This window comes from Astatotilapia calliptera, chromosome 17, assembly GCF_964374335.1.
Source record: "Astatotilapia calliptera chromosome 17, fAstCal68.1, whole genome shotgun sequence".
In the NCBI taxonomy this organism is placed as follows: Eukaryota; Metazoa; Chordata; class Actinopteri; order Cichliformes; family Cichlidae; genus Astatotilapia; species Astatotilapia calliptera.
In genome coordinates this window covers 27,567,394-27,577,650 of record NC_137438.1, presented here as the reverse complement: position 1 = coordinate 27,577,650, position 10,257 = coordinate 27,567,394, and the positions used below count along the sequence as shown (strand labels likewise).

Genomic DNA, 10,257 nt, shown 5'->3' with positions numbered 1-10,257 from the left:
GATGCCCACCAACGAATGAGAGAAACATTTGGCCCTTTACTCCCCTAAACCTCCTTATTCAGCTGCAGTATTTAGAGAAGTTATGGCCACCACGGGCCGCATTCTTCTTTTGTCTTACTGTTTGTTTATAAATGAATATGACACAGATATTCACTGTAAAAGAATGTGGGGAAGCAAAATAAAGGGTGCAAGAATGAAAAGTACAATAATTTACATCGTAGACATATGGGATCAATTGGATCTGCTTTGACCTGCTTTTTTGGTCAAAAACAGAGGAGAAGAAATATTTACGTCAAGTGTTATGTAAGTCTGTTCTGGCTGTTTTTATCTTCTTGGTCAAATTTTCCAAAGCCTGATTCACAGCTCGAGGAGAACAGCTGAATTTATTCTTTTTCATGACCAGTGTCTGCGTTACGGGTCTGCCAGAGATTGTTTTCACATTTTTCCAGACCTAGCTTCTCCTGCCCTTTGAAAATTTCCACGCACAACCTACTAAAATTAAAGTTTGTTTTTTCCAGTGTGAACAAATGCAATGACATGGTTTGACTGTAATAGTGACAGGTAACAATAAAAAGGGAAAACTACTTTTATTTTCGTCGTACATGGTGCAATATTTCTGTTACTTGATGCACCTGCTCTTGGTTAGTTTACAAAACTTTTTGGATGATGCTCTTTCAGAAATTCATTTTGATGACATCTTCAATTTATCTGATGCCTGGACTCCAGTTATTTGAAGAAGCCTCCTATCAACCCCCCCTCGTCCCCTCGTCTCCTCTCCTCCCCTTCCTATTCCCTCTCTGTGTCTCTCCATCTACCCCTCTCTCTCCTCCCCCTCTCTCCTTCTTTCTCTCTGTGTTTTTCTCCAGAGACTTCCAGTTTTTGAACACCAAACTCTTCTTACCTACTGGCCCTCCACCCCACACGCACACTGAGAGAGAAGCACAGGTAAGCTTGCGACTGAGGGCATGGATTTGTGATTTCCTGTTTGAGTATTCTTCCATATTTCTGGGATTACCAAGTGTTACTACAAGGCTTTAGGGCACTGGCTGGTGCTGCAGCAGAGAAGGAAAAAAATACATGTGCACTAACAATTAATGAGTAGAAGTAGGAGTTTGATCATTTGCATTTGGGTGTGTGAGCCTTAGTTTGTTACTTGTTTACATATGTCTGCAATGCATTTTAAAGACTGTGTGACAGACTTTGGTGACTTTAGACTTTGGAAAATAATCTTCTGCTCTTGGATCCAGTGTCTGCATTTTTCATGGGTCTGGATTCAATTATTCTGGTTTTCCTTTGTCTGCAGACTTGAGTATGAAAAGCCATGATTCTGAACGAATATAGATTTTTGTTTTTATATGTGTTAGAGTCATTAATTATGTAGCCAGAAAGCATGTATTTTTAAATGTTGAAAACGTAAAGCGTGCCTTCGAAGCATTTACATCGGCTTTTGTGTATTCTTGGAACATCCACATTATGTTGCTGCTTCAATTCATGTTTTAAAAAACCTCTATCATGCAGTTTGGCTTGTGCTGCAGCTATAATGATGTGATTCAAACAGATTATTAAAATAATCTAGGGCTCAGTGCTCTCCAAATTAGTAATGTCTTCCTTGACTGATCATATAATATGCTTTAATACACTGGGGAGTGGGTGTGGCATTCTCTTGGGTGAAGAGTTATCCTAACAAATTTTCAACTTCAAAGTTTACATTTTATTCTTACTTTTTTTATTCCTTTTTATATATTCAGATTTTCAATAATAACATTTTGATCTTATTTCCTACCTCCCCTTTCTTTCTGTCTATTGGATCTGCAGACACCATGTTGCCTCTGCGTGTACCCATCTTGGCTGTGCTGGTCACACTGTCCCTCTGCCAGTATTATGACTATGATTACCAACCTAATCCAGTGATGGGGCCATCATCGCCCAACTGCAATCAAGAGTGCGATTGCCCATTCAATTTCCCCAGCGCCATGTATTGTGACAGCCGCAAGCTCAAATTTGTTCCCATAGTTCCAACAGGGATCAAGTACCTGTACCTCCAGAACAATCTGATTGAGGAGATCAAGGCAGGAGTGTTTGATAATGTTACTGACACACTGCGCTGGCTGATACTTGACAATAACCAGATCACTAATGCTAAAATAGCAAAGGGCACAATTGACAAACTCTCAGGCCTGGAGAAGTTGTTCATCAGCTTCAACAACCTTACAGAGCCAGCCATTCCTCCCTCAAAGTCCCTTGAGGAGCTGAGAATTATGAACAACAAGCTGTCCAAATTTCCTTCTGGACTCTTGACTGACAAGGAGAATTTGACCTCCATTCACCTTCAGCACAATGACCTAACCTCTGAAGCCATTTCAGGGGCTTTCAAAGGGCTAAAGAAGCTGCTGTCACTGGATGTAAGCCACAACAAGCTGAAGAAGCTCCCAGCTGGTGTTCCCAGTTCACTGGTAATGCTCTATGCTGACTACAATGTCATTGAAAGTATTGGAGCAGGATACCTGAACAAGCTGCCCTCACTTCAGTACTTGAGAGTCTCACACAACAAGCTGGTGGACTCAGGGATCCCTGCTGGAGTGTTCAATGTGACATCACTGCTGGAGCTTGACCTCTCTTTCAACAAACTGCAGTCTATCCCTGAGATCAACGAGCAGTTGGAGCAACTCTACCTTCAGGCAAATGAAATCAACAGTGAGTGATCAGCATTTTAACATCACAGGATTCTAAATGTTTTGCCTTTTTTGTTAAAGTTTTTTTAGAACAGCATCAAAGTTCGAGTTCCTGTGTTCTCAATGAAATATCTAAACATGTGAAAATAATACGGCCAAGGTTAATTGGTTAGTTAGGCCAGTTTTGTGCCAATTATACACGCATGACTGGATAGCTTAAATGTGGGCGTGGCTTATCAAATGTAAAACCAGAGAGAGGTTCTAGGTTGAAGCCATTTAGTTTGTTCATGGGTATTGGCATTACCATTTTCCAAAAGCAGAGTAATTGATACAAAGTTCAGAACTTTCCAAACGATCCTTTTTAAATGTTTTCTAACCAGATGAAAGATTAACAGGCTAGCATGTCCAGTTCTCTGTGCCAGTCATGTGACACCCAACTATGCTAAACATCCATATTATTAGATCAGGAGGAAGGGAGTAATTTAAACTAACTAACCAATTTAAACTGTAAATATAAATAACTTATTTTCAGCTGAAATCTGAAAACAAAAACATTGTGTAAAACAAAATGACATTAAGTAGGATGCTGGCTACAGCATGAGTGCTTTTACATGAAAAGAAGGGTTAAACTGTGTATATTTATGTGACCTGAAATGGAGAAGAAATGGAGAAGTTTACATTGGTAACACAAGGTAATGTTTTGTTTTGTTTTTATTTCACTTTATATTTAAAGCCATTGATATTTAACCTTATTATTATTATTATTATTATTATTATTATTATTATTATTATTATTATTATCATCATCATTATTATTAAAAGTGTGATTCTTAGTAGAAGCAGCAGTGTGATTGCAAATGCACAATTCCAACTCTACAGCATGTGCAAACAAGCATTGTAATGCAAATGTTCATCAAGGTTCTTTTAAACTATAGACTGCAGGCATGTAAAGGATGGACATAGCGACTATGGCATCTCTGATTAGTTATTGACAGTTCTGAAGTCTTGAAACTCTCGTTTTTAGTCATATCACTTTGGCTTTTTAAAAACTGACATAGCCAAGTTTGGGGCTAACATGCTAAGGCTAGCACTAGCTTGTTAGTGATATATTTTGGGATGCCAACTTTAACTACCTAAAAAAAAAAGCTTAAATGTACTTAACATAAAAACTGAACAGCATTACACTGTTTTTTAAGTATCTTATAACTCAAATTAAGGGGTGGATCTGAGCGACAAAGCAAGGGCAGTTAATGCACATATCAGCAACATGTCAGTTAAAACGTCGCCATACCCCAATGCATTCTCTGCTTTATCATCCATTTTTCTCGCGATATAGCCATAATTAAGAAAAAGAAAATTCCCCCTATGATGAGGGGAAAAAGCAATTGAGGAAAATGAAGGGTCCTTTTCTCAAAGACTTCAATGCAGCTGCAACCAGAGCAGTTGAAGGAATGGTAATTTGGCACACCTCCAAGGCACTTTTGTCATTCTCTTTACCAGGTTAAGGGGTTGAAAATGTAAAAAAAATATATTAAAAAAATCCCTACTGGCAGCTATAACGATCTCCACTTTTTATCATTTGTAGAGTTTGACCTGTCAAGTTTCTGCAAGCACATGGGACCTCTGAACTATTCACGTCTGAAGCATCTGCGTCTCGATGGAAACAACGTCACTCACAGCAGCATGCCAGCTGACGCTGTCAACTGCCTGCGCCAAGCCTCAGATATCATGTTCGAATAAGGACCGGCTCTTCTCTATCATCATGACAAAGCTCAGCCCATAACCTTCTGGATTCACATGTCCTAATAATACGTCTTTCGTAGTACTGCCATGCCTTTGCATGTCCGACATAGGTACTAGATAATCTGGGAAACATTGGCCAAGCTTTAGAACAAATCTATAGCTTAGCCAATGTGTGATACAAAAGAAGGCATGCACGTGCAATCAGATCAATAAATTCAACAGGCATTAAACAAATATTCCAAATGACTCATTGTCAATATTTCTACATACCAACCAATACTAAATCACGAAGTTTAAAAAAATTGAAATGCACACAATCTAAAAATAACCGAAAACTCCATGAGATGAATAACTATTATGCTTTGGTTATAACACACACTTTAAACATTCCAAACTTGTTTTTGAGCACACTGAATAAAGACACAATATAATAATACCGAGAGTTTTCCAATGTCTTAATTCAGCCCTAGTGTTCTCTTTTTCCTTGTCTTGTATGTTTCAGTGTCTAGCATGTATAATATAATCAGGGGGATTTTATTATTAATAATAATCCATTGCTGTGCAAAGGACCAGCACATAAGGACTGCATACTTGGATTTAATGTGTAGAGTAAGAGGAAAATGGGGGTGGGTGGGTGTATAATAGCAGCTACGTTGCAGTCGTGTTTTCATCATAGCGGTTTTAGGGAATATATCAGTGTTGTGAACGTGTCTGCCTTTATATACTGCATACTTTAAACTGGTTTGAAACAAATTTTTATGAAGTCCCAATGACTGACTTTTGTTTTGGGTTTTTTTTACTGAATAAACGATAATTGACTAAGAAATGTCTGTTTTCTCCTAATAATTAACTAGTTCTTCAAAGGATTAGAATTCTGTTCAGAATAAATTACTATTAAAGCTGATATGTTTCTCTGTTTAGTTGTACCTTGTGATGTTAGAATGATGTAATCTCGAGATTAGATTGTTTCTGTATACTAACTAAAGCCTAACTATTTGCTGTCATTCACATTACTAATTTGTATACAACATTTTCTTTACTTGCATGCACCCTTTGGTGCCACTCTTTGAATAAACTACAGCTTTTGCAGTTAAGGTGCTTTCATTACTATGTTGTTGTTGGTGTTTAATACTGATAAATGTTTCTTACCAGCATTACATCAAAATGGCACCAATTTCATGTTGATCGAATGGTGTGTCTATTTTATTAGGTTACTACATCTGTCTAGTATTTTCTTTCCTTTTTTCATGACTTCTTTTGACACCTTTGACTCAGTAACTGTTCATGGATTCACTGTAAGAAAATTAAACACAGTTGAACGAACTATGTTTGAACATATTTTCATGATATCATTGGTAAGCCTGCCTATATGTAAGCCTATAAATAACTTACAAGTCTTACTTAGTGTAAATGTAAAGAATTGAGTTAACTAATCTGACATCCTGTATTTGGGACTTATTTCCTAGAAATGCTGGGGGTGTGTCCCAGAAGCAAGGGCAAAAGGGGAGTACATGAACTGGTTGCCAGTTTGTTGCAGAGCTAATACAGGAAGACAGATAATCATTCATACCCACATTCACGCCTATTGGCAGGTTAGTCTAAATTTCAATTTTGTAACACTTGTAAAAAATGTGTGAGTTTTATAGGAATCTTTATAAGTAAGTACATGACCACTATTGAGTTATGGAACTGCAAAATGAGTGGAAGAAGAACGACTAATGAAATAGACCCTTAAATAACATCTTATAAGATTTCTATTATAGTCAGAAGATTCTTTATTTATTCTCTGAGGCCTGCTAGTGTTCTTTAAACATACTATTTACATTCAACCTTTTTCAAAGCACAGTGCATAGTGGGCTTCAACGTCATCTTGTTTCAGCAGGTTTCTCTCTAGCCATTAATTTAAAGGAGCTGCACAGTCAACCTATTGTGTATATTTCTATTCAGCTGTGCAAAACAGCTGTGCTGGTCCACGAGGTAGGCAGGGGTTGCAGGGTTTTGCTTGATATAAGCTTAAGTGGAAATAATTTTTGCTGTAAATCTACCCTCCCAGCTGTCTCAAATAGAAACCACAAGTGGCTGAAGATTTCAAAATTATTGTTTTTACAGTAAAGGTTCCTTGTGGTCCTTCAAAACAAAAAGGGAGGACTCACCACTCTTACTTATCTCACTGTTCAGTAAGGTCTATTTTTAACTTTCTATTTTCCTGTCAACTGTGATAAACATGATTATTATTGTTATTATTATGATTACATACCCTCTGCAAAGAAACTGTAGAGAACAAAATAGGCATCACGTTTTATGTTCATCTTAAGAATGATGTGCTTTCAGACTAACATGTGGGATTAATGGTATGAAGGAGGAAAAAAACATAAAACCCACACATTCCTTTCCAGAGAGGTACAATCCATTTAAACATGCTGACTGAATGTTAATATAAAGTAGATGTGTTTGGAAAGTTGTATGCTTTCTTTTCCTTCACAAGAAAATGTATCATTATTAAATATGAGATTACATATACAGTCATGTGATAAAAACTGGACTTTATTCAGTCCTGTGAAAAATAAGTCCAACCCATGATTCAGTAGCTTGTAGTACCACCTTTAGTAGCAAAGACTTGGAGCAATCCTCGTCTCTAAGACTATCAGTCTCTCACATTTGTCGTGGCGGAATTTTAGCCCGCTCTCTTTACAATGTGGCTTCAGTTCATTGGTTTGTGGGCATTTGTTTATGCATAGAGGTTTGTTGGCATGCACAGTTCTCTCATGGTCCCACCACAACATTTCAATCATACTGAGGTCCGGAATTCAACTGGGCCATTGCAACACCTTGATTATTTTCTTTTTCAGCCATTAGGTTGTGCATTTTCTGCTCTGCTTTGTATCATTGTCGTGTTGCATGACACAGTTTTGGCCTAAATTGAGCTCTTGCACATTTGACTGTATACTTCGGTATACAGAGGAGCAATGACTGCAAGGTGACCAGGTACTGTGGCTGTTGAACAAGTCCAAATCATCACCCCTCCACCTTCATCCCTGATATTGTTGTGCTGATATCCTGTGTTTGGTTTTTGTCAGGCATAGAGCAAACGTGTCCACTCTGGTCTGGTGTGTCCAAAAGACATTGTTTCAGAGGCCTTGTGGTTTGTTCAGATTCAACTTTGCAAACCCAAGCTGTGCTGCCATGTTCTTTTTTTTCTGGTGACCCTTCCAAACATACTCATTCAGTCTTTTTCCTTGTGCTGTCATGAACTTTAACATTTTGCTAACTGAAGCCTGTAGAATCTGAAGTATAGCTCTTGGGGTTTTTTTGCAGTTTTTTAGGTTCTACATGGTCTGACCTTGGGGTGAATTTGCTAGATGCCCAGTACTGTGAGGTTTTGGCATTATATTAACACAATTCAATGCTCCATACCATCAAACTGACAAAGCCTCTATTGTCATTTAGGTGGTCACACTTTTAATTAATCAAATGCATTTGATTAGCTGCTACTTACCATCTTAATTTCCAAGGAAGCAGTAAGGGTGTGCCTGTAAAGTCCTTCTTTTTCGCATGAATATATGAGATGTTTTCAAGGCGTCAAAGACACAGCTACAAAGTACACTTATTAACATATTTACTTTGTATCTAATTCAAACGGTCGCTTTAATAAAAATGTAACCTTAATTCCTCAATTACTTAATTGCATATTGTGTTTGTATATTCTTCTCACCATGAGGTTAAACTGCAGATCTTAAAAGGACCAAAAGGTGCCTATATCACCAGAAAAATTATCCTCAGAAGAGTCTTGTCAGAGGCTAAAATGCCCAATTTTCATTATCTGTTCCTGTTTTAGAAATTAAAAAAGATTGTTTATAAATCTCTGCAAGCCTCAACACAGCAGAAGTTTCAACATGTACAAAATATGACATTTTTTTCAATTCAATTCAATTTTAGTTATATAGCACCAAATCACAAAAACAGTCGCCTCAAGGCGTTTTATTCTATTGTAAGGTAAATCCTACAATAATACATACAAAGAAAAACCCAACAATCATATGAGCCCCTATGAACAAGCACTTTAGCAACAGTGGGAAGGAAAAACTCCCTTTTAACAGGAAGAAACCTCCGGCAGAACCAGGCTCAGGGAGGGGCGGCCATCTCATCTCATTTTATCTGAGAACATATACAGTTTACAGCCATATTTTTTTTTGCAAACAACACCTACGTGAATAATAATTTAAATACATCAATTTAACCGTTTTGGGTAATAATCAGAATTTAGTCAGATTTTAGGTTTGCATCTACAAAATTAACTAATATTTGATTCCACTTCATTCTAACTGCACATTCTGCTCATATGAGATCGTTAACATGGCAACTATTACAGCTGCCAAATATCATTCTGAACATGTTGTCAGACTTAGATTAAGCCTGAGGTTTGGCTGGTTTTTTATTTTATTTTGAGCCTTGCTTGAGTCTTAAGCAGCTGTAGATAATTTCACAGTGATTAACTCTCTCATCTATAATGTATTTAATGCACACACCTCATTATCAATGTGCATAATAAATTAGTAACACGCATACTGACTCTAGGTATGTACTTAAAATTCACTTATTACAACTTACACAGGATCACCAGCGCCTTTGCAAAGCTTTACACGAACTGTAACAACACTGCTAATCCTGGCTGATAAGCACCATATGCGCTGGAACAACGTCTTTCTTGGTGCATTGGTCTAGGTTTTCTTATTAGATCAGACACCATTTAAAGAGAGTAGGTTAGTTGATTATACGTGGCACTTATAGCTATTATGTAAACTGATTCCAGATGTCCCATTTGACTCATGCTAGGCTCTTATAATTCAATCCTGCTGTAAACGTCAGTTTGACCCAATTATGAAAAGTTATCTGTCTGTCGTTGGGTGCTGGAAATACACCACTTCCCAATGTCATCCAGTCTGTTTTAGCTATTTTTGCTCAGGTAAACCTGATACAAGTCTGGAGGTAAAAGAGTTAGCTGTTGCCTCACCGCTACCACCATTACAAAATGTAACATGTTTACTTTAACAGCTTTTTCACATCTCTAATGTTTTTATACAATCATATTCCAAGTGTAGGACAATTTCCTCCTTTTCCTCCTGTGCCGCCCCTATTTAAATCTTAGGTAGAGCTCCTGCTGCCTATGTCTAGACAATAAAGTCTTTTATAAAACCTTAAGCCTAATATCTTCCTGCTTGGGATGGCAGGTGAAAGTATAATCAGCTGTTGTAGCCTGGCGACCCAGTTTCATAGATCATCCTTCAATCCAGACTGCCTCCAGCTGTTCTTTTTGTTTATCGCTATTTTTACTCATAAACTGTGTCAATCAACAATCACCCCAGTTTTTGTAATTTCCACTAAGCTTACACACTATAGTTCTCTTAAAAAGGTTTATTTTATTTTTTTTTCACCTTTTGCCATTTAATAGGAATAAATAGAACAAAGTAGCATACCTTTTCATGGAAAGCCTAGTATTGCAAAAAAAAAAAAAGAAGAAGCCCAGCTAGAACTGCAAGAACAAAGTGAGTTGAAATGTGCACACCTTTTGTTTGATTTAAGTCTTCATGCTTGGTTTGGATACCCATGGATAAATATTTGCCAACATCACAGTGAAAAATATACAAATGCTTGCATTAGAACAATAAATTGATGTGTATCATGTCACATTTACTAAAATTACAGTTTTCCCTGCAATGTCTTTCTACTTTGAGTGGTTAACTTTAATTGCGGTTTGAGACACAAGGAAAATCTTTGTCTTCTGCAGTTGTTTTTGCAGTGAAACAGTGTAAAATCTTCTCCAGTACAATCTAGGTGAGTAAAA

General features: G+C 37.3%; 1 protein-coding gene across 1 annotated transcript; it reads left to right on the top strand.

Annotated features, from left to right (window-relative positions):
- The first annotated feature begins 801 nt into the window (after nucleotides 1-801).
- lum (lumican) lies at nucleotides 802-5,738 on the top strand. The gene is made up of 3 exons (XM_026148383.2): nucleotides 802-945; nucleotides 1,816-2,694; nucleotides 4,258-5,738. The coding sequence occupies exons 2-3, from the start codon at nucleotides 1,821-1,823 to the stop codon at nucleotides 4,410-4,412; spliced, it is 1,029 nt and encodes a 342-aa protein (XP_026004168.1). The 5' UTR covers nucleotides 802-945; nucleotides 1,816-1,820; the 3' UTR covers nucleotides 4,413-5,738.
- Nucleotides 5,739-10,257: the final 4,519 nt, after the last annotated feature.